The 25920-nt window shown below is 38.0% G+C and overlaps 1 protein-coding gene across 3 annotated transcripts in view; it reads right to left on the reverse strand.

Annotated features, from left to right (window-relative positions):
* Positions 1 to 25920, reverse strand: part of LOC145967459 (kin of IRRE-like protein 1) — a 372081-nt gene that overhangs the window by 341571 nt on the left and 4590 nt on the right. For 2 of the 3 annotated variants that reach the window (XM_083092371.1, XM_083092373.1), the window contains exon 4: positions 18939 to 19831. The exons of the other annotated variant lie outside the window; for it this stretch is intronic. In XM_083092371.1, coding sequence (XP_082948497.1) covers positions 18939 to 19026 — 88 coding nt within the window. In that variant the 5' untranslated portion in view covers positions 19027 to 19831. The remainder of the gene's footprint in view (positions 1 to 18938; positions 19832 to 25920) is intronic. 3 annotated transcript variants of the gene reach the window in all.

Consider the following 25920-nt stretch of genomic DNA (forward strand, 5'->3'; position numbering starts at 1 on the left):
TCCACGGTCCACTTGTTTTCCATATCGTTTATTATTAACGACGTGGGACGGAAATCGCAGTTGAGAAGCGGATTATATCGGGAATTCGCCCGATAACGTAACGATATATTTCCTTTTTGAAAACGAAAAAATCACGCAAGAATCCCATCACGTTTGGGGAAATCAAGTCGGAATATTACACAAGAATCTTTTTTATCTCGAAAACCTTGACGCAATCCGCTGGGAAACATCCTCTGTAAATATGAAGAGGCTTCACGAGCTTGATAGCAAAGGCAGAGACACGTGCGAGATACACATTATCGTTGATGGACATAGTGCGTAGATCAGGAATAATTTCGCGATAAAAAATTTAAAAGCAATCTCTTGCTATCAATTTGTGAAAAAAGAAATATCATCTTATTGGGCATATGTTTCAAGAATATTGCTATACTATTCCCGTTTTCATCGTATTTTATTTACACTGAAATAATTATCTTTCTTGACACTAGAAAAGTTTTTCGTCTTTGCAATTCCATTTGCATTTTAATCAGAAACTGTCGATATAACTTGTATAAAATTTATGGTGTGAACGAAGTGAAGGGAATGAGTTTTATAAAACAATGGTGTTTGAAACCGAAATTATCGTATTGTATAAAAAAATTGAATGAAATATTTTAATGAACAAAGATTAAAATTAATTGATAATACGATTACGACTCGTGCAAACTAAAACAAGAAACGTAATCTCGCTTCAAATACTAAAAGTACAAATATTTCAGTATCAATTTTGTAAAAGAAGCTTTCTCAACTGGGAACTTTCGTTGCAGACTAATATTTTAATACAAACGAGCAGAGACGACAAAAATCGAGGGGTATAGATATATTTTTCATCGTTACAACAGTCTGGAAATGGGATTATGTAAGTAGCCGTTCTGAAATTGTAGCAACGAGAGTTTCAACAAGTTCGGGCAAGTAGTTTAGCCTCCTGGGACACGCGGGCGAAAGCGTATGCGACACAGAACCAAAGTATGGTCGATAGGTAACGAGTCGTGAAGCACGATTAAAACTTTAAAGCGTTTTCTTCGAAAGCCGTCGTGCCGGTCTAACGTCGGACTTTGTCGCGGTTTCCGAAATACGTTTTCCGGTCGGTTAGACGGCTCGTTCGAAACGATATTACGATTGTCGATAGGTAAGTATATTTTCCCGTTATCTCTTCTTCGTTTATACTGCCGAAAGAGTTGATTTCCAAACGTACCAAATACATTTAAAGCTCCACAATTTTTACACGCGTGATTAGTTTCTTTTCAAGCGAATTTAATATCTTCTTACAAAAAGATTGGAAAACATCAAGCTCTCGCAAGATTATCTTTTTCTCTTATTTTTCAAATAGAAATGCCGAAAATTTATACAAGTTTGAGCGCGTTAAATATTAAAAAAATTAATTATTCAATATTCAATTCCACGCAAATGCTATTATATTTTCTGAATATTTCCTCTATATCGTAAAATTTTTCTACTTCATCATTTCTTTTAACTGTAATATGATATTGAGTTTTTTCGAAATATCAAAGTACCGATGACATGCAAATAATGCTAGTTTCGCGCGAGAAGATATGCGTGTCAGAAAAAAAAACCAATCGTGCAGAAACTAAATATACCCAGGGGGAAAGGAAAAAAAAATTATCTCGGAAATTAATTCGCGTATCGCGAAACGTTCAATGTTAACACCGATGCTGTCCCACCGCGAGTCAGTGAAAGCGAGTTATTCCCGGAGGAGTCATCTGTTTGGCGAACGGATGATCGCCAACCGCGTCGAGTGTGATCGGTCGCGCAAGAATCCTACGGGAAATCGAACATTATAACGTAACACATCAGTCGCCACTATTATCCGCCACCGAGTCAATTGCCGCATACGATTCAGTAAATGCATCGCGTGCAGTAAATGTCGGATCTTTTTCTAATCAACAGTAAATTTTTTTCTAACAACACCTGTTGTTTATTATTATCTGTCATTGGTATATAATCGATCGCATCATGTTCCTTTGTTAAACCGAAAATGTGAGAAAGAAGGGAGATCGATGAAATCGTTGTAATTCTACTACCCTTTGTCTATGGTTGTTCCTCCAATTTGTTTCCGCAACAAAAGGGGTACATAATCAGATAGCGGAGGTGTGTGCGTTACGAAGCGAAGCCGATCGATATCGGGAGGTTACATAAGGGGAGAGAGAGAGAGAGAAAAAAACATGTGTTAATTGTTACGAGACACGCGCGATAACGCGCGGCGCGCCGCGTTAAAAATAGACGCTACTATTTGCAACACACGTGACATGACTGGCGTGTGTAACTCAGAAATTAGCCTGTAAACTTGTAGCCCCGTTCTGACCATCTGGAACAGATTTTGATAAAGATCCCAAGAGTTAGGGGTAGGCAACCCACAGGCAGAGACGACATCGACCGCGCAAATGGCGAAAAAAAACGCAACGATTTGTATGTTATCCGGTATTCTCTCTCTTTCTCTTTCTCTCGGCGTGCAATAATTTACGCGAATGGGAGCAGGCATTACGAAAATGTAGCCATAATCTGATAATTACACGCGAACGACAATGTAAATGAACGAAACCGTAAAGATGTCGCGTCGGGTTAGATTGTATCGCGGATATTATCGCGAGATTCTTGAAGACGAATGCGAATCAATCATGTAAGGGTTTATTTCTGGGACAGATCGATCCAATCTACTTGACGCACCACCGAGATTGATACCAAATTAGCATTTAGATCGTCGCGATATCGACCAAACGCACGTGTTACACGCAGCGTTTCACGCGTGGTGTAAAAAACGAGAGATTTATCGGAGCTAGGGAGCGCGACATTTTATGTATCCGACGATATCGTGAGCAGATGCATTTTAAACGCCGCTGCGGCATTAAGAGAACGAGCGGCGATAACTCGGGTGTGATACTACCGTGTACAAGCGGTCTTCGACTAGCCTAGAAATTGTGCCTTCAAGTGACCGTGCACATGCATATCGTACATCACCGCCTCTCTCGGTCCGTGATCGACCTTATCGTCCCTGAGAAAGTTTTACGATTTCAACGTACACGTCCAAATACTTGAAATTTACCGCGTTCTTAACTCGAAATTCCATCTTGTCGCAAAGTTACACTCGAGAGATTGGTTAAACAGATTGACTCTAACGTTTGTCGCGAGTAGAGGAATGTATCCGGAAGAGACGGCCAATTCTTTCCGTGAACGTCAGAAATTTTCAATGGAGAGACAGAGGACAGGGATATCGACGCGTTGAATCGATAGGGGCGATCATAAAGGTATCTACGGGGTCAGACATCCGGTAACGATGGCTCGGAAACACTTGGCGCATCCCGCGCGACCATCATAACATTGACACATTATTATTTTCATGATCTGTCATATCGCTGCACCGCGCGAAAGAATTCTCCGAGAGCGGAAGGACGGTAATGCTCCCTCTTATATGCCTTTCGCATCCCCTACTCATCCTTATGCTTGACATTGACATATCGTTCATGCCGCCGCTGACTGACGGCTCGCCATTGGTCGACGGCATTCCGTCGTTCCTCATGATACGCAATTTCCCACAGGAGGCCGCGACCTACCCCGTCTCACCAGACGCCTCTGATCTCATCGACTTTTTATCACGCTGATGGAAGTACCTCTTATCCATCCTCGCGATAAGACTCGAGAGAAGACCTACCCTCCTTTACCTCTCGTGCCCTCATCTATAGATATCTGGTGGAGCTTTAAAGGGAGATACCGACGCCGTTCACGATTAGTCCCGTAAAATGCTTGGAGCATGAAATTGATAGAACAATTACGAAGGTAACCAGAGGTATAAAATTAATAAAATACGTTGCACGTTCTCACAGAGGACGCGACATTGACGAGAGAGGGTGTAAGTCTCTGAGCGAGAAAATGCCTCTATCTTTCTCTCCCTCTATCTCTCGCTTCTTCGCGCGTTCCGGAGCGAACAATTAAATTTCACCGGAGAGACCATGAAGCGCTTCATTACGAGAAGATCCTGATCCCATCATCTTTTCATCACGCTGATGAGACAGACATTTCTTCTTCTTATCTTGCCCCTGTCTTGCTCGACACGCGGCCCCGCATTATTATGACAAAAATATAATCTTGGAAGTCAAGAGCTCCATCAATTTAGGGAAACGTATCATTAGACGCGTAACGCGCTGGATTAATACGCGATATTAATAATCCAATTCAGCTTATTATTTCCGCGCGCGCGCATAAACTCGCGAAAATTAAGCTCAAGTTGTTAGCGAAATGAAATATTTCTTCAATGCGCAAATATATCATTGTGTCGCGATTGTAACATGAGAAATATGCCGTAAATTAAATATTTTTAATGAAAATTTTATGAGAATAGCAGAGAAAGGAATGACAATTGCATAATGCTTTGTTATAATGGAGTGACGAGTAATGTATTGCAGATTTGCGACAAGATACTAGAGATTGATACGATTTCATTCTACAGTTTTTGCTCTCATATATATAACTAAAAATTATTTCAATAAAGAATATTCAAGTTAAGGTTTGTAAAAATGTATACAAATTTAATTACTGTTCCATTTAAAATGTTACACTCATTTTACTCTTTTGCTCTCTTCATAATAGACTCAAAATTTTATATTTTGTTACATTTTGTTATATAATATGAAAGAACTCTCTCTTTATTCGATGAAATTTTAAAAAATATTTATATCAATAAATTTCTTAAATAGGAAATAGCATGTAACAGAGTTAATGGAATATTCTACATGCATGTATAATACATGTGTGTGTTTTTCGATCATAAACGAAGTACAAATGGATCGCGCAAGGCAGTTTCATATATAAAATACAAAAAGTGATTCAGACTGCAAGACTCAATTAGGAATAGGAGATGAGCGAGATGAGCACCTTATTGTTAGAGATCAGACGAGCTCGCTTGAATCTTTTGTACATCTTCGTCGCCAAACGACGGATTATTTGCACCGCCTGGAATTCTCTTGCTGCGCTTTAATTTAACCGCGATCTTTTCTCCGTGCCCTCAGAATCATCATTCTACTTTCATCATGGGAGACATCATATTTTCCTCATCGCCCGAGGGTTTTCATATTAAGTGCGTAAATCCACTCGCTGATATGGCATTGCAAATTCGCTTTCTAGTCATGTAATAAACAAACAAGAAATGTAACTTTATTACGATGTCAATGTCTAAGAAAGAAATAAAAATGTCGTTTCTTTTACATAAGAATATTATAATAAATCTAATAAAATAAGATAGAATAATAATAAGCATAAAGATAGGATAATATAAGTATGAACTTTATTTTAAGATTGCCCGGCCGATTGTTGTTTTTTTTTTCGAAAAAATATATTTATTAATAAATATACATTTAAAAAAATGTCATAATGTAAAATTATAACTTTCAATGCAATCGTCATTTTTCCTTCTGAATTTTCCGAGAAATTTAATACGAATAAAAATTCAAATCGGAGTCCTTTTAATTTGCAGTTAAGTAAAGGAAATATGCGCGTCGACAATTGTCTTTGTAATCGAGAGCGATGATGAATGTAAAAGCTTAATGCCTTTTTGAACGATGCCGATATCAGTGAACGATTAGCATTACGGTGGATAGGTAGGACAGAAAGAAGCGGATATAGATACATTACCCGACGTGACAACACCCATTTCTCCGCTACTCTTTCGGCCCACCTTTTTCCTAGAGCAACCATGAATCTCCGTTGGCGGCATTGTTACGAGATCGGGAAAAACGAGCGGCTAAACCGGTACGCGGATAGTCTTCGGCAGTTTCTTAAAGGGAGATCGAGAGGTCTACTTCAATGACCGAACACGATAGGAGAGTTCACCGAGTGAAGAATAGAAACAGTAGCTCGATCGACGAATACCGTGAAACGCGAAGGGTGTGTAAAGAGGATGGCATTTGTGGGAAAAAAAGCGAATGAAGTTTCTCATTGGAACATTCTCTTTGAACACAATAATATGTACCTAATCAATTTTTTACGCTAGTGCGTGAACAAAATGACAAGAGAAAATAGAATTATACATAGTGTTTTGCGTTATTTTCAGTGCAATTGCGAGAAATTGCCTTAACGTTAAAAAGGTAAAGGGAAAGCAAGATTTACGGTGATTTAGACACGACGAAGACGATGTTAACCAATTTCTACACATGCAAATAATAGTATTTACGACATTTGAACGCGCGCTACGAGAAGTTAGAATAGCGTGCAAAGTAACGGCAATTGTGCTATCTTGCACCGAGAACTAGTTCTATATCAAGTCAGATGTCGTGAACTAACTCGGCACAATTGTTACACTTTGTGCAACTGACAACAAATATTGTTCACGATGTATTCATGATGGAATTGGGTCGAGTTAAGCAATATATGTGACGTCTATAAAAAAAAAACAGAATAATTTATAAGTATGCTGATCGATAGAGGTGTAGGAAAAAACCAAAAAAATTTTTTTTCATAAAATTCGATTCTTTTATGAAAAAAACAAGTTTCGTTTATCAAAATTTTCTTCAAATATTTCTTTTCAGATATTTAACACCTTTAATTATTGCAAGTTTATTTTTCATTATTTTTGATTTTTTAGTTGAAAACTCGAACTTTCCATTATTTTAAATGCAGATCGCATTCCAATTGGCTATATAGTTACATAATTATTATTTTTAATTATGTAAATTCCCCAAAAAACAATTAAAATTGAACTTGAATGAATTGTTTTATAGATGCAAAAACACAGTTTATATTTTTAAAATGTTATTTTACAATCATTATTTTAATATAATATAATTTTTTTAAATGTACTTTATAGTTATTGTTTTAATATAATGAAAAAAAAGTTCTTATATTTTTAATTTATTTTTTTTTCGAAAGTAATTTTAATGGATTTTATTGGATAATGAGATTTTTGATTTTTCAATTAAAATGATACTAAACACGACATAATTCGAATAATTTTCAATTAGATGCAATAAATATTTTTATATACATCTCTAACTGAAAATTATCCGAATCATACAGTTATATTTGTTGCAATTTATAAATTCATTAAAATTATTTTCAGAAAATGATACTTTAAAAGTATAAATACTTTAGAGAATTTTTTACTATATTAAGAAAAAAAATATGAAGAAAAATAACATTATATTAAAAAAATAATAAAAAATCAAATTTGTTTTTCTTCAATGAAAAAAACATGTTTTTTCAACATTTATTTTCTATTAGAAAAAAAAAACGATTTTTTTATATCTCTCTATTAATCGATATTACTTTTCGTAATTATTTATATATACATTACTCTGCGATTACTAACTAATGATCGTAATTAAGATTGTTTTCATTCCATATGTTCGATTTTTTTCTCGCCAAAAAGGGAAAGTCAAAATAACCGAAATTCGAAAAAAAAAAAAAACATTCAAAATTCACGAAATACGATTTCGACAATTCGGTCAATTACGTTTCATGCTTGCATATAATTCCCGCAAATTCTATATTTTATGTGTTTTTCACATTTCTATAATCAGTTCCAAATTGATCGTGGCCAATTATATTGTCGATCGGCGAACTGTTACGATGTAGCAGAAACCTATTTGGTAAATTAATCCGCCGTCGACGAAGCGCGATGATTGCAGTTTAAGAGGCGCCTCACAACATTTTTGTTTTACTTTTTGATTGATGGCAGGACTACCGGCAAGCACAAACAATCGCGCGATCCTCGCTCGTTTGCCATAAGCAGTAAGTTCGCGAAGCACTATTTCTCTCTCTCTCTCTCTCTCTCTCTCTTCCCCTGTCCCGTTTCGATCAATAAGATGCGCCGAAAGTACGTCGAGATTACGCAACTCCAGGCAGTAAATTAATCCGCCGTTAACAAACCGTGGCTTCCTTTATAGTTGTCTCCTCGCCCTGTTCCAACCCAGAGTGCGACCAAATACTGCCATCCGAGACGTCAGCAACAAAGCAAATTACTTAGCGCAGCATCAGGCTCGTCTGGCGACGTTGATTGTCGAAATCGTAATTCGAGAATCTCAGGACACTGTCGTATCACTTATCGCAGCCGGATTAATGTTTCTCGGAACGCTTATATGCTTACGAGCCGAATTATTACACGTCACGCGACATAACGTCGTCATCTCGCGACATTGCATGAAATTGCATCAAGGAGAGGAAAGAATTTTAATGTAATTATTCCAGAGCGATTAACGCGAATAAAATTGTAAAGCGTGCTAATAAAATTATTTGAAACGTAGATGTCCGGGGCTCTTTTAGTCGCAAAAGAAGCATTTTCCCTTTACATTTTACGCGAAAAACGTTTGTTTCATTTTTCACCCGTTGTTTTATTGTGACTCGCTCAATGCAAACCTTGGACCAGTTCAACGTGTACCAAATGCTTCAGGTACTGTCATATCAATTTGTTGATAAAGCTAAGCAAATGGGTGGAAAACGTTCCTTTCATTTCATCGCGAATGGTTACGCACAAAGCAAGTTTCATCCGAAAGCACCTGGGGCTGAATATAGAACGCGCAAAAAGGCAAAAAGCGACGAATGATGTGGCTCTTAGCTCCAAGTAAATTCGTATATCCCCGTCGGATCCCGTTGACACGACCTGAAACAAGTAGTTTATATCGTCCATGTCTTACCACCATCGCCACTATCGCTCATCCTCGCGGCTCTTCCTCCTCGTCTCGCGCGCGACACGAAGAATCGACGATGGGAAATAACCTGAAATCGTTCCACATGAGACAACGCCGGAAGCGGAATCGATTCCGTCAACGAGATTCAATCGCGATCACTCTCGTATCGACTGGCTGCCGGGATCTAACAATAAGATTGCAAGTATGTACCGAGTGCATGCGTGCATCAGACTCGCGATATGTGCTCGAAACACGTGCGAGGAAACTTTAGGCGCGATAAGAGTTTATTCTGTAAATAGAACTTGTGCGATTTTTGGTGTATAAATATTTATACCGCAACGGAAAATATATTTCGCTAATAATATAATTTTTATCATCAAGCAGAGTAGAAACTATGAGAGAGAAGTTTTGCGATTCTCGACAAGAGAAGCTTATGACGTTAATATTATAAGTATATGCATTTTATATCAAGAGAATAAAATGACATTTTAACAATAATCTGCTATATAATTTTGTCAGGAAGCAAAAGAGTATAAAGAACAATTATAAAAATTAAAAATATTTCATAAAAAATTGTCGATTTTCAAATTTTTAATTTTTATAATTGTTCTTTATACTCTTTTGCTTCTTGACAAAATTATATAGCGGATTATTGTTGAAATATCATTTTATTCTCTTGATATAAAATACATACTTATATATTAATGTCATAAGCTTCTTTTGTTGAGAATCGTATAACTTCTCTCACATAATTTTTATTCTGCTTCATAATGAAAATTATGTTAGTGGCAAAATATATTTCCCCCTGCGGTATACATATTTATACACCAAAAAACTACAATATGCATAAGCAATACAAATATTTTACAATTAAAATAATTATCGTAAATATGACAGTTTTTCGAGAAAGAAAACGTTTTATTTCATATATACTTAAACCTATCTCCATTTTCATTACATACTGTCTACAATAAGTCTGTGAAAATTACAGATGCAATAACTTGCGGTAGGCATAATTTCCGACAAACAGGATGAGATCGAGATATTTGCATGCAATTTCGAAGAAAGGAAGCTCCCTCATCGCGCTGACAGTTATAGGACGTCTCGTTTGTAACTGTCGACGCGACAGAATCGAGCTTAAAGCCGAGATGCATCCTCCGAAAACCGACGGGGAAATATTGGAATCGATGTACATATCTAGATCACAAGGGAAGGGAGGAGGAATCGGTGGCGAGAGTTGAGTAAGAAATATAAAACGAACTGCTCTCAAATCGAAGCATGTGAAAGCTCGCTCTTTCGAGATCGACGAAACGAACGCGCATAAATCTTTTTTTTTCCTTTTTTTTCGAACATATTTAAATTTTTTAACACAAAGTTGTCAATCGATAAAATTAAAATGACCGACACGTACAACCCTCTAGATTGGTGATCACAAAAAATCATAATTTTATGCGTTAACCCGACCGACTATGCGTCACGCAATTTTTCTTATAGACACGTGCGTAATTCTCCTCCTCCTGCCATAAATCGCATGTCTTTCAATAAATTATGTTTTCGAGAAGCGCAAACTTTTCAGACAATTCGCTATTGTCTGAAATAATATCCTTGAGACGCCAGATCATCGATCCCTCGTTCAAGCTTCGAGGTATATAAATACATTTACGTTCTTCTCTTACTGGAAATATGTCAACGTCGGCTACACAGTGAATGATCAAAGGTCGGTAGCCCCTCTCGTAGTTCGTAGTGTAGATAGAGAACGTTATAGAGCATGAAAGAATCGATAAAACACGTGATTCACGCTATATACGTAAATTGTCGCGGACCATGCTTCACATGTTTACTTTATCGTTTGTCGCCGAAATTTCATCGCGGTCATTAACCGTTTCACAATTTTCAACGTGTCTCGCATGAGACGAGTTCAAACGCGCGATAAAGCAACCTTCGCTATTTGTCTAAATTTGATTCGACGTTAAAAATAAAACGATTTAACCGAGTTGGCGGTGGAAATCAATGAAGGACGGAGCAACGCATAATAGAATAATGAGCGGCATACATCGCATAAAATTTATGTGAAATTTGTCGCGAGGAGTATCACATACAAATCTCAGCGTCAACGTCGAAAATAAAATTATATTCCGTCCCCCATTATGATGCAAATGCAAATTCATTGTATCGATAATGATAACAGGGGGCGACAAGCTGGACATTAACTTCGTTGACGGAGAGTACTCTATATATCATTCGCAGTTTAAACGCAAAGCCCACCAAACAAATATACGTCCCAATAATATTAACAACAAATACAATACATTTAGCGGAAGAGAACGCGAGAGGCGACGAATGAATTATATGGCCGAAACGCGGGACGGGAACCGTGAAAAATGCTTGAAACGATAATCGGCTTTTCCTATTATTAATGTCGGACGATCAATTTTGTATGTTTTTCTTTTCGGTGTAGATCGCGCAACTGCAGATCTAAACGGTCCAAGATTCCTTTGACGCGCGCGACAAGCGCCAGTTTTCCATAGTTTACTCTTGATTACACAGGCGGACAAATTTCCATTCCTTTATACGAAACTTTCCCGTCCAATGGCGCCGACGTCGCGAGGTCGAGATGAAAATTTCATCTCGAAAATTAACTAGTTGCTCGCGATTAAGCGAAAGGAGAATCGCTTCTTCTCGATTAGAGTTACGCGAGGAATTATCGTGCCCCGGCGATGTCGCAGCGTGAAATAAACTGCTGGCGAGACGGCACGTAAAGTTTCTGAAAAGAGCGGAGAGGAAAAGCGAAATATCGGCGAGAGAGAGAGAGAGAGGATTCTCTCGCGTTCGTGTCCTCCTTTTTTTTCGCGTCCCATCGATCGGTATCACAAAGGAAGCGAGGGCAGCCAATGAATCATGAAGAGCTCCGGGATAAAAATTACGCGGCAATAAAGCACGACATTAACGCGAGTTGCATGCGCGCTCCGCGCTCGAGATTTTGTCCCCGCGAGTCACGTAATAGCAGAAATGAAGATATCGCTCGTGTGAAAGACGACCGCGAGAGAATCTTGCTGGAAATAAAAGAGTCCTTCTGAATGTACGTGTTAAGTGTCGGAAATCTCGAACAAACTTGTAATGCACATGCATACACACGCGTATATTCTCTCCAAATAAATGCGCGCAGTAAAACGAAAACTAAATCAATGCAAACGCATTAAAAAACACAATAATTTACTTACATTCGAATGACGTTTAAAATCGTATATAAAAAAATTGATCACGAAATTTAATAAATCTTTAAATGTGTGAAAAAATACAATACTTAAAAAAAATATATAAATACAATATAATTATATAAATACATTAAAAAAATTAAATAAGAGAAATTAAATGTATGAAAAAATATAATACTTTAAAATACATTTAAAAAAATTAAATAAAGGAAATTAAACGCGCGTGACTAACGTAACGACATTATTAGCAGATTCGTCGAAGCTTCCGCGAATCAGCTAATAATATTGTATTATCACGTTAGTCACGTACTTTGAATTTCGCTTTAGTCACGTCATTTAAGTCAGTTTTATCAGAGTTGTATCGACAGAGTGTTATTATACCATCGGTCAAGCGCGATCACATCTAAATGAAGCACTCAATCTTTGCCACACGGTCTATCACGTAGATCATGAAACGCACGTGACTCTTCCTCGCCAACGATGATGAATTTAATTCTCGCGTCTTCTCTAATAAAAACGCTCTACGAGGGCGGAAAGCCTATTTCGTCGAGAGAAAAATTCCTACCCTCGTCCTTCGAGTCGCTCTCACCGCAACCGGCCGTGGGCTTCATTCTTTTCGCTGCGAAATTGGAAGAGAAGCGTCGTAGGCGTCGTACGTGTCACGAGGAAATTAAGAAATGAGATCACCGGAATGGAGTGAACGCACAAGTAGGACGAACGAGCCGGAGAAATGCCGAGGACACGCGACAAAAGGGTGCATCACGAGGGCGAGGGTTGAGAAACGGAAGGATAAGAGGGACGACGGTCCGAGGGAAGCACCGAGTCCGGATGGAGGAAGAAAGTCTGGGAAAAACTGCGGGAAGGAAACTCCGCGGCGGATCGGTTCGTTAAACCACTTCGGAGAAAGAAAACTCTGCGTGCTTCCCCAATATCGCTCCTTCTCACCACCTCCTCGATAGCAGCATCAGCATCAGCAACAGCACGTGCTGAACCTCTCGTGTCGCGTATGCGTATTGGGAGACGCAACGCAACCGTACGCGAATACCCGATCTTTTCTTTTGATCGCGAATAGACTGGTTTTCTCTATTTTTAAAGACGCGCTCGTTCCTATTTGCTATTTATCGACTACCTCGTTCGTACCCGCTTTTCCCTGCCCGGCCTGCCTGTCCGTGTTTGCACTTGGAAGAAGTGGAGCAGCCTGCGTCCACGAGCACTTTAATCTTTTCTTCTTTATCCGTCCGCACTACCTGCGCCGGTATACACGGCTGCACGATATCGTAAACTGAGTTTTCTCACGAAACGCTACCGGCATCCCGAGATATTTACGGTTAACTGAAACCTAATGCACAATGCAACTCCGATCCGATCGAAGTTGCAATTTTATGTTGCAAAGAAAACATGCTCGGCATATTTTTCTCCTGCCCCATATTATACACGCCAGTTTTATCTACCTTAGTTTGCTTATCGTACTTAAAATATATACAAATGTATTTTGAAATGCATTTACGTTTCCTAATCTTATTACCGCGTTAGCGGTTATAAATAATTGCTTCAGTCTTTTGAAGAAAGAGAGAGAGAGAGAGAGAGAGAGATGCACGATTTATAGGTATAAAAATATTTTTTATATTAATTGTTCTCTACGTAACTCCAATTTACGTTTCAGCTAAATAACAGAAATGTTATCACAATATCAAGTGAAAAAATATTAAAAAAAAACAACGTGAATGGCACTCGACAGACGCAATGTCGTTAGTAAAATTGCCGGCTTTTCAAATGTATTTATTATCGAGAATAGAGTAGAGAGAGAAATGCGACATTCAACGCTATACACATACATACATACATACATATACACATATACATACATTTTATATATATATATATATATTTCTCCATTTTCAATTGTAATTATTACGGCGTTGTTTTATTAGTCAATAATTAAACTCTAACGAGTCCAGCTCGTCGATGTAATTCGCACCGATGCCTTTTAACAATGCAAATATGTCGCAAGATTCGCTAGCGTTGCAAATTCGACCGGCTTTACCCGTAAGAATTATCGATCATCCCCTCCATAAAACACGAGAGTGTGCAGAAATCACGAGCGTGGGGGTACGGTGAAAAATCTAGGGCGCTCGGATAAGTGACTATGTCATAACTATGAATCTTACAGGGAAGCAGGCATTTCTGTAAAGCCACCTCTAACAAGAAGTAAGTGAAATTGATTTTACCCAGATCCCGGTATATGCGTTCACCTATAAAGCCTATGTACGTACATGTACGTACGTCCTTGTATACTGTTGAAAATTAACTGAAAAATATCTGTAGTACTCGCAACGCCGCTTCATAAAATACAGATTTATCGAGTATTTTTCTCTTCTCTCTTTTTTTTTATTTCTACCTGTCTCCTCCCTCCTCATTCCCTCGAAAAACACGCGTACGTCGAAAATATAATCGTGTGTGATTTGCGCGCTTTGATAGAGCTTTCACCGCGATATTTCTGCGTGTGCAAATGACACTCGACAAAGGCCGCGCTCCCACAACAACTGCAACGTCGCAGTCGATAATTGTTACATTTCGAACATGTTTTTGTTATTACGACACGCGCAGCTTGCCGCTCGCATTTTCAAGCGATGTAATTGCCAGCTGCCAGGTCGATAAACAACAAGAAAATACGTCTGAGACATAAAAATTTGCAGAATTTTGTATAAGAGGGCATATTCAATAACTGACAAGCAAATAATCTTTTCCGCATAATCCTCCGTTTTTAATTGTCATCATTGCTCAAGAATATAATGAGCTTTCTTTGCTGCAAATTTCGAAGATTTATAATCATCGACAATTTTTATAGCGTTGAGACAAACTGGTCCTATCAATTTTATCTTTGATCGAATATCATCGAATATCGCACGATATCAGCAATCGCTTTAAAATCGATCCAAGAATTAAGGTTTCTTCAAGTAGCAGTTTCTTTGCAGCTTCCTTCTTAATCTTTAACGCGTATCAAGAGAAAACGAGTAATCTCGTTGTGAGCACCGAGTGCGGATTAATAAACGAGAGCTGAAAGCGTCCATCTGCAGCACCGACGACACGGAAGCAGGAAAACCTGCGGGAGGCGACTGCGACATCCTTCTAAGCCCTAAAACCGTACCGTGAAAGTGTCGGCGCCCCGCCGTATCCAGAGAAACGACGCTAAAGTACTTGCAGAATCGCAGTACGTGTCCGAACTTCCCCGGCCTCTCCGACCATCCACCCTCGCAGTTCGTCGTCCCACCCTTCCTCCAAGTTCCTAAACTTGGTGGCGGAGCCTCACCTATTATAGCGGCCAAGTTCCAGTCTGTCCAAACCCATCCGTCCACGCACACCAGCGCGATGCTCTTTAATATATTCGCGTGTAACGTGTCGCTAACCGTGTGTGTTCGTGTACCCGCCAGCTGGCTTGTGTTCGTACGCGTGTTCCGATCCCACCGTCCTTTAAACACGAGGTCTGTTCCTGTCATAAGACGAGGCAGTCGTTATCGATTAATATTAGCGATCCGAGAATAGAAAATAAAACAAACGGCAAATTCGGACACTCTAATAAACGTAGATAATTGGATAGCTCATCGTGGAGCCACATAAATTATTATAAAGTTCAATCATCATTAAGTCTAGTAGATCATCCTATATCGACGCACATGGAGAGATACAAACATATATAACAAATAGTGAAATTATACATTTATTTCTTATTTTTTTCCCGATTAATTTTTATATTAAATTCTATAGTAAAAATAACAGAAAAATTATGCGTTATTCATATAGTGGAATTCATTAATAGGATTTGAATTAATGGAAAAAATTAACATTATTATTCTCTTCCATTCTTTCCTCAAAGTGTTATATAGGTGATAAAATATTATCAGAACAATATATGAGAGCGAATGTTGTGGCAGTCAGGAATGCGGAAGTAAACGAAATGCTCGAGCTAAAATTCAATCGAATCCTTTACCGCTTTTACCGGAAATACGGATAGGCGACCGGATCGTCGTCAATCTCTTGTGATCACCAGAACGGAATCTCTAGACCTTCCTGCCTGATTGACGGGACAGAATATCTTTGCGCTTGAATCGCAGCGCCTTAATCGAATTCCTAGCGATGCTCAGTGAACTTGTTTAGCATCAGGGACTACATCGGAGACAATTGGCCAAAGTAAATGCCAGGATGCGAATGACGTATTTACGCGACGAGCGCACGCAAAGAATATAAAGAGATAAAAAGATTTTGAGATCGCTAGCTCCATTATTAAAAAATTCCTTTGCTTTTGCTTCGAAAGAGAGAGAAAGAGAGAAAGAAAGAAAGAAAATCTAAAATATTGTTTTCTAAAATTAAAAATGCATTCCACTTTCTCTTTCCCTCCCTCCCTCCCTCTCTCTCTCTCTCTCTCTCTCTCTCTCTCTCTCTCTCTCCCCCTCTCTCTCTTTCTCTCTCTTGATGGAAAATTCATTTTCGTGTGTTTCTTGGCTCGATATTGCAACGATAACGTAGATTTGTTGACATAAGTTGCGCAACCGAAAAGCCAAAGACGAAAATTATTAGATGAGACCTACTTTTGGCATGAAAGGTCTGTTCGGTATATTAATGATATTGCTACTTCCGACGTTGCACGCTTAAAACAAGCAGAAAAGATTAATATTGAAATCAAAGTCCAAGTCGAAAAAATCTTATATATTCGTAAAATTTGATTACGCGTTCGCACGTCCAAAGCTTTACACTGGTGGCGCCAAGTATAAATGGCGATCGTGAAAAATGCAATCCGCGTGTTATGCTATGCAATGACTTTGAGAGAGTTTGATCTAGTTTATAGTAACGGTACAGTGTCGGACTAGTGTCCCTAGCAGTTAAATGAACGAATGTCATTGAGCTACTTCGAGAATAGATGTACGATTAAATCGATCTCGTTGAGTCAACGTCAAAAAGAGCGCTGAAGTTCTTTATAAATAACGCGAGGTATACTATCGGAAAATTTTTGTTATCAAATATGAATAACTAACTTCTAAAGTACTTTACTAAAACCTCATTAAAAAATACCGACATAACTCTACTTTTTAATTAACTTTCAATTTGTACGGATATACAGCAGGAAATTTATTGAAAAATAAAAAATAGTGTCTTGTGAGAGCCTGGTGTGATTACAAGAAGAAGAAGAAGAGGAGTTTCAATTTACGATATATATATATATATATATATATATATATATATATATATATATATATATAAAGCGAATTTGTGCTCGGCATTTAACATTTCGTTTTCCTTTTTACTGCGCCAAGGAGTTTGCAATTGTGTCTGTGTGTCCGAGCAAAGTTGGAACACAAGCGATATAATAAGGTCAGAGGTTTCCGCGACGTTACTTATGTCGTCCAAACACAAGCGCAACTGCCTAAAGGTTTCATAAAAATAATTGGACGCTCAACGAAACGAGAGGAGACGTACAAAAGAAATGGCGCAACGAATTTAACCGACGTAAGTCCTTGATACGTTTCCGCAATATTCTGTATCAACAAAGTGATATCCCGTCGTACCATTCGACCGACAAAGAGAAACGCGGATGTATCTCTCGTAACTTCTTATTCCGCACGTAATCATTCACTATGGATTTGCGGAAATGTCTGCCATGCGGATCGCGCGGAATCATAAATTCTCTACTGCGTTTCCGACGTACAGTTTTACATAGTTTCATAGATGTTATGCACTGTGATGCAATGTTACTTTATGATTTCCTAGTTACACGGTGAATCAATTCCCTCGAGCAAAATAGGAATCAACTTTGATCATTTTACAACTATTAAAACCTGGAATTGCGAGAACTGTTAAAAGCAAATATTAATATGAAAGACTGTTTGCGATCATAAATGTTTTCACACTGTCCAGATTTAAAAGTAATCATTTATCGTTATTGCCCTCATCATACGGACAATTTTACGGTAACATCGATAAACGTACATATAGTAGATATATATAAACAGATATATAAATATAGCGGATATATAAACAGATATATAAATATAGTGGATATATATAAACAGATATATAAATTAATTTCTTCATACATAAAACAAAGCGAAGATTGAATCCGATTTTCACTAGCCGGAGAGTTAACGATTCCGATCAGAAAAAAAAAAAAAAAAAAGCGGATGGGGATCATCGATGCCGGAAAGCGATCGTCCGCTTGTTTTTCATTGATTGGTCCTGGGAAAAATATATTTCGCCTCCGTTTCTCGTCGCGACATTTTCTATCATGAGAGACAGACGAAAATAAAATTGAAGTCTGCCGATGTACCGGTATAAAAGTTTAGTCCTGTCTGATATTCTCTGCAGAATAGGACGAATGTACATAGGAAACGGGATAAAAGTAATCTCGGTTTGTATAAACTTTATAGAAATACGCAGAAAGATAGAATGATAGATAAAATGAAATAAATTTTATATAAAAATAAAATAATAAAATTCCGGTTTGTATATATAAAATAAAAATTGTATATAAAAATATGAAAGAATATACACTTTTTTCTCTCCTCCCGAAATATTATATACTTTATATGCTATATATACTTTATATATGTATGTAAACACATACATATACATATATACGAAATATTGAATTTTCAATCAGTGACACATATATAACGAACATTAAGAGAATAAATCGAAAATGACTTTTTGCGAAATCGTTATTCATTTTGCACCGTCGAACACGTCGAAAGTTAAATATTAATTAATCGATACACATAAAATCGAGACAATTTGTCGCGATAATATATACATAGTTTTATATCTCGCGTCGTGTCGTGCGCGCGCAAAATCCATGGAGGTATCGAGCCTCGTTACACGAGGTGGGCAAGTAAAAAAAAGTCCGATACGGAAAGAGGGAGGGGAGAATACGATGGGGATACGATGCTAACGATAATAACACGCGACTATAATCTTGTCGTTACATGTACATTCGTTCAAACGCAGCGACTGCGTTTGAAAAGAACGCATAAAGATCGTGCAACACACAACAGTGACATACCCGATTTCTCGTCGACAGTGGTACCGCTCCCAGCAACGTGCGAGACAGCCTTCATTAGTCCGAGAAACAACAACACTACACTCCACATGTTCCCTCGTTATTCGTCGCGCAAATACTCGTCACGAAAAAAATTACGCCCGACGTCGCGGGAATACGTGCACTTTTCCCTCCGAAATTTCGAGCACGATCGGATTTACCGGAGATTTTCGCGTCGAGGTGTCCCCGAGTCGTTAAGTCATCGTTTCCAATCACTCGCGGATTCACGCCACAGTCATCAGCTCGGCCGGCTCCATCCCCTTCTGCTCCAAATTGGAGACATAAGAAGTGATGACCTCTACGTGCCTCGCACCGCGCGTTTTTTCGGGACGATATGCAAATGCGGCGCGGTGTAAGGGATATTTTTCTTCGATTTGCCTCAAGTAACCACCCGCCGGATGCATTCCCCGTCACGTCCGTCGGATATCCGATTCCAGCGAGACCGCCAGTCCACCGGCAATAAGCGTGTTCGGTACCCGCAGTTCCGGGTGCGCCCTGTTTTTCGTCTCTCTAATTAAACACTAATTAAAGCGCCCGCAGAACCGCGCATTTTCTCGCCGCCCGCGCTTCCTTCTCGCTCTCTCTCTCTCTCTCTCTCTCTTTCTATCTTCCCTTCTCTGTCCTTTCTTCCTCTCTCACTCCCTTTTTACCACCGTTTTCGTGTGTTATTAAAGTGCGGCACGAGAGTGGTAATCTCCGAGGCGGCGGAAAATCTCCCGCACTTCCGGTCTATCCAAGCGCCACCAATGCCGATAACCCGCAATGTTCACCATAGTGTCTGCAATCCCCAATGACCATGGCAAGGCTTGAGGGGCAGTTGACTGCGTTGTTGAAAGAGTGAAGAGCCTAGAGAAGGGCTAGAAAACGTTTTTATCGATCTGAGGCGTTTGATCTTTACAAACGACGAGCAACGAAGATTCTATGAGTGATACGTTGATAGAAATTTAATTACGAATATCAAAACCAGGTCTCCAGATTTTTATTGTGCTAAACTGTCCGTCAGACACAATCAGATTTCCTCGATTAAATTCTACTTTCCCGTTTATTATTTACGAAGCGCGATTGTCTCCTCGCAACAATCGGTTTCCTGGCTTCTCTTATCCATTCGATTAATTACAAAATCGACACAATCTGACGTACAATCGCTCCGTGTCCAACCGCGATTAGAAGAACGTCGAGTGATTTTCGCGTCGAATAGAACGCTTATCGGTTTAGCAATTTACAAAGGTGATTCAGTGAAACGTTGACATGTTTTTTGATAACCGGACAAGGATCGAAGATATAGAGACGAGGCTTACAACTTGACAATTCTGGTTTACCGTTTCGAACACAAGTTTGTCCGATATGGCGTGCTATCGCAATATATAATAAAAACCAAAAGGGCAGCGGAGATGTTCAATCACGCCGGGCCACCACAGATTTGGGGCTTTTCTGGAATCGGTCCAAGTAACAACCCAGGCGACACAAGGGCCTCGCAATCACGTTGGAGCAGCAATGATTGCGAATTGGAATCGATTCGAGGGAATATTGAAGGAACGGAGCGAATTCGATCACACGGTCATCGCAGATTTTTCCAATCGATCGAAACGAAGATCACCGAGTCAGCGGGTCTCCCAATGATTTTCATTCATCTCTTCGTGGCGAGTCTCGCTCGTAATCAGGTACGTCGAAAGATTACAAGCGAATGAGAGAGAAGTGAACACGATTATTCGTCGATAAAAACGATAGATCCTCCACAAACGTGTTCGTTGCGATAAACTTTCTAAAAGAAGCATACATTAATTATCTCTCCACTTTAATTACTTGTTTCTACATATGTCCGTTCCGCGGAGTTTGACATGTGGCGATGTCGCGCGTTAAATTCGACAGAGTCCTAATCGAGACATCCCTGAAGAAGATGACCTTTACGGAGCGTCGAGCGCAACTTTCGGAGCTGCTCGGTACCCCTTTATCTCCCGGTTATCGCTCGGTCGCGTTTGTAAGCGGCACCAGGAGACGCACGATACCACCCCTCGCGACGCAACATGACACATCACTAGAGGGGGGGTGGGGGACGAACACGTGGTTCTCGACCGACGGCGGACGGCACACTGACGGAAAAGACGAGCAAACGGCGCGGCGACGGACGCGCAGCCTGCAAAGCCTCCCGAGGAGGTGGCGGTGGAGGTGGAGAAAGAGCGGAGGGTGCGGAGAGAGAAAGGGGTTTCGTGCACCACCACCACCACCGCCACCACCACTACCATCACCGCTACCACCACCGTCGACGCCGCTGCCACGGCAGAAAGGGATGTCCGATTCCATATCTAAGGGAGCGCGTACTCGAATAATGCACGTCGCCGGACTGGACAGAGGTGAAAGGTAATGCTCGGTTGGATATATGCACACACGCGTGTGCTCTCGTGCCGTCCCTTTTTCTCCTCTCGAAACACAACGATGTGCGAGCGCAAAGTGGCCCGACAAGTGTTTACCGGGGCTCGACGCCGGAAGCCCCGCGCCAACGGATATTTTATTCTCGCGAATAACGAGATGCAGCAAACGCGTGTCCGATGCACGCGCGCGTTTCCGTATACATCATGCATCTGATAAACCTTGTTGTTTATTGATACGAATATGGATCGATAGGGAACGATATATACATTTATTCGTCGAATTCTGAGATGCGTTCTCTAGCGAATGCTAAATTTAATAGACAAATAATTACTATTAATGTGAATTCGTGCGCATTGATAATTGGCTGTGCTTACGTAACGCGGCAAACCTCCAGGGGATGCTGTAATAGAGATATCTGTTTCTATTTCTAAGTAGAATATATGTACTATTATCAATCAATGAATACAAAGACATGCCGATACAATGAGATTTATTAACTATATGTGTATATATGTATAAATATATAAACATATATGCAATTACAGATAAAAATAAATAAAAGCATGAGAGAAAGGATAACATAATAGCATTTGATTATTTATTGTGTAAAGCGATACGGTGCAAAAATAAATGGTTTAATTTATAGTTGTAAAATAACGACCAACGTAAATTAAGAAGGGAGGAGGGGGGTTGCTGAAACTGTTACGCTATTTATATAATTAGCCGCATCGTATATAATATTTGCATATTACTCGAAACTTCTGCACCGAAATGCGCGATGTACATATGTTACTACTGTGCGATACAAAAGGTCAAAAGCAACGCGAAAGGTACCAAGGATACCGATGCACACGCGATATTTCACAAAATATTCAGATATATAATAACAAATTAATTACTCCGATATTAAATTTCAATTAATTCTCCTATGAACAATGCAAAAAATAACTTGAAGAAAATTGACATTAAAATAATTACACTCTGTAAATTTAGAAAAATTTAATAATAAAATAGTTGCGACAAAGTTTTACCAATTTCGCTGAAATTTTAACAGCTTTGGTGAAATTTAATTTGATTTAATTTTTTTTTCTTTAATCGTGCAATTTCCATGTGTATATTTTTACTGTTTTATAATATTCCATAAAATTAGAAACATTATTCTCTTTATTTATTCAATACATCCAATTCATTTTGAACATATTCGATTTTTATTTATCCAAGATATTGATTATTTTATGCGCCTCGTTTTGAAAAATAAACTGTCCGAGTTAATATAGCATTTCTTTCACGTTCAAGATTTACTTTGCAATATTTAACGCAAATATTTGTGTTAAATTTACCAAAAGTATCAATAACATATATTAAACTGCAGGCGATGTATATTACACGACGACAAACAACATACGTATATGTCCTAATATTATAATAATACAATTGATTAATAAATAAACAAGCAACAAACTAGAGAAGTCTGTCCCAAGATTTACACTTTACGATTTGTAATATTGTTCCCGATCGTCCATGTCGACGTAGAGCACTCTCGAAGGCGCGTATCCGAGCGTTGAATAATAATTTAAATCGATTCGTATAAGATCGCGGCCAATTTTCGCGCGAGCGTTAAATCTAGGAGAGCGCGAAAAGCCCGGCCATTCCGCTCAACTCCAAAGATGGCTCTTGATAGTCGGGTTAAGATGCTTGCGCGTACTCGCCTGTCCGTGCACGAGTGCTTGCTTTCGGTTCAGTGTCGAAGACGGTTTATAGTGGTTTAAGAGGACTAGAGGTCGGTGACGCGACCAGGGAGGAGAAGAGGATGGTAGTACGAGGGGGGACGAGAGATCGAAATAGGGTGAGAGACCTCGGGGCGAAAGAGGCGGATGAGGAAGCAGATGCTCCCCAACTGGTGTCACGGATCATGGTCATCTTGAAAGCTCCTGAAAGGCGGGAATGCCCCGCGTGTCCTCTGAAAGCTATCTCTCCGAGGAGGGAATGACTCACTTCGCTCTCGTTGGGATCGCGCGAACTCACTCTCGCGTGTGTATGTTCGCGGATATAGTGTGTAAATATGTAGAGGGATCCCTCTTCTCCGAGGACGAAAAATGGCAGGTACTTTGCGGATGACGGTTTCATCCGGGGCTCGTTAACTCGTTTACTCCTGTCAACCTTCGTTTCCACGTTTTTTTGCACGTTCTTTCATCGACACCTTTTTTTATCTCTTATAGTTTGCCAATCCGGTAAAAATAAACCGCGCAACTAAAGACTATAAAGGATGTATTTGAAAAAATATTAACGATAGAATACAATGAAATAATTATAATAATTTTTCTTTGAATTTGTTTTTGCGTATTGATTTTGCGCACACATCTACAGCAGAGCGAAAAATGTCAAACATTTTCACTAATAGTTGTCTTTATTAAATAAATGAAAATTTTAATTTCTTCTAATATAAATTATATATAAAAAATGTCAGTTGACATTTTTTCACCGAGAATTACCTGCGTATTTTTAAAAGATTCATCGTGTCATATTAACTGTCATCCTAAATTCTATTTGTGCATTGAAATCCCGAAAAACACACATAATAACAATCCTATTTCATTATTGCTGCACACACAAGATATATATATATATATATATATATATATATATATATTCGTTATTTTTATATAAATCATATTTAATTACTGCGGGGCATGAGATTTCGTGACATCAAGAGAGGCACGAACACTGCAACGGTTATCGTCTCGTGTTCACGTCGATCATCTCGTCATGAAACATGGTAGACCACTCGATATGACTCGACACGAGAATAATATTTCGCGGAAAATGATATAATGTGCCACTGTTATTATGCTATGTCATTAAAGATCGCGCGAGCTTGTTAAACGCTGCAGCAATCGAAGGATCCGAACGTGACACGCACGTCGAACTTCGTTCAAGCAACTGTGGATTTCATGAACTCTGCGATTATCATTCAACGACAACGATTCGATCGAATATATTTTATCTCCGTCAATTTGAGCTCCTCTACAAAAGATCAAATTCGGATGTACGGCATAAGCGAATGCTAATTTGTTTTGTTCTAATTCCTAATTTATTATTTATTTCTCCTACCAATTTGCAGAAAATTGATATTCAAAAAATAAAATTCTGATTTAACATTACACTACATATAGTGCCTTGTCTTTCGAAAAGTACTTATAGTGAATCGTAAACAAAAAAACCAGATATGAAAATTAATTGCTAATTAATTGCTCAAAGATACTGTAAATAGATTTCAAAAATATTAAATTGCTATGCGTTAAGAATACTATAATGAAATATATTACAAGTATATTATATTATAAGTAAGTATTAAATACATTATAACTATTTTTGGACAATTAATTAGCAATTATTAATTTTAATAATTTTATAATTACTTTTACAATTTTTCTCTTTTACAATCGTTAATAAATCTTTTTCGAAAGTAGAGATCGTAATATAATATTAATTCAGTACATTTATTTTAATATCAATTTTTTATTAATTGCTAAAAGTAATAAATTAGTACTTAATTGTGTCATATATCTAAATATAATTATTGACGACAATACCAGATAAATATAGTTTGTATATTCAATCATACCTCGTTCTTAGAGAATATTTCTTTCTATATTTCAAAATACACAAATTAATAGTATTTTGTAAACACTTAAACTACTAATTTCTAACAGATTTTATTTTTTTTAATATAATATCGAGATAGAATCTCATTTCTACTATTTTCTTTAAAAAAATGATTTCTCTAAAATAAATTAATTCTATATTACTTAAATTGAATTTTGCTAGCATTTAATTTTAATAGAGAATCAGACGCAATAATATTATAATGTACATATCTAAAGCATTGAAAAATTTACCAAATGACCGATATGATTTAAACTAACGAATAAGATTAGCATTACCAGCAGCACTACGGCTTTAACTCTGAATAGAACACGATATGTATGTGCGAGTGTATGAATGTGCTTTTAATTCCGAATAAAATACGACGTATATGGTCAAATAATAAAAATAAAAATAATAAAATAAAATAAAAATTGACGTGATATACTGATCTACTAAATACTACAATATTGAAGCAATAATAAAAATAAGAATAAAAATAATAGAATAACGCTTTAGATACATTTAATAAATTACTTTTTAATAAAATCTTTTATTTTTCAATTATATAGACTTGTTCGCACAAATAAAATGAAATCATTAGTGAAACTGGTTCATTAACGAATTTGTCCCTGATCCAATTAAGGAATTATTGAATATTGAACAGTTAAAGTGTTTTACTGAAATCAATAAATATGTTCTATATTATATAGCATTTGACAATTCCCGTATGAGAGATTCGTATATAAATTAACTTTCGGTCATAAAATTAATTTATGCAATGTAAATTAGATGTTGATTAACGTGCCACTGTAATATTAATATATACTAATTAATTTAAATCGCATAGTTCATTTACTATTTTACATAAACGTCAATTGATTGATGTAAATCGCGTTCATATCTTTCGATTGTATATGCGATGAAATAT

The sequence above is a fragment of the Camponotus vicinus genome, unplaced genomic scaffold (genome assembly GCF_025532165.1).
Source record: "Camponotus vicinus isolate PSW18456_S1 unplaced genomic scaffold, iyCamVici1.0 SCAF_2, whole genome shotgun sequence".
NCBI lineage: Eukaryota > Metazoa > Arthropoda > Insecta > Hymenoptera > Formicidae > Camponotus > Camponotus vicinus.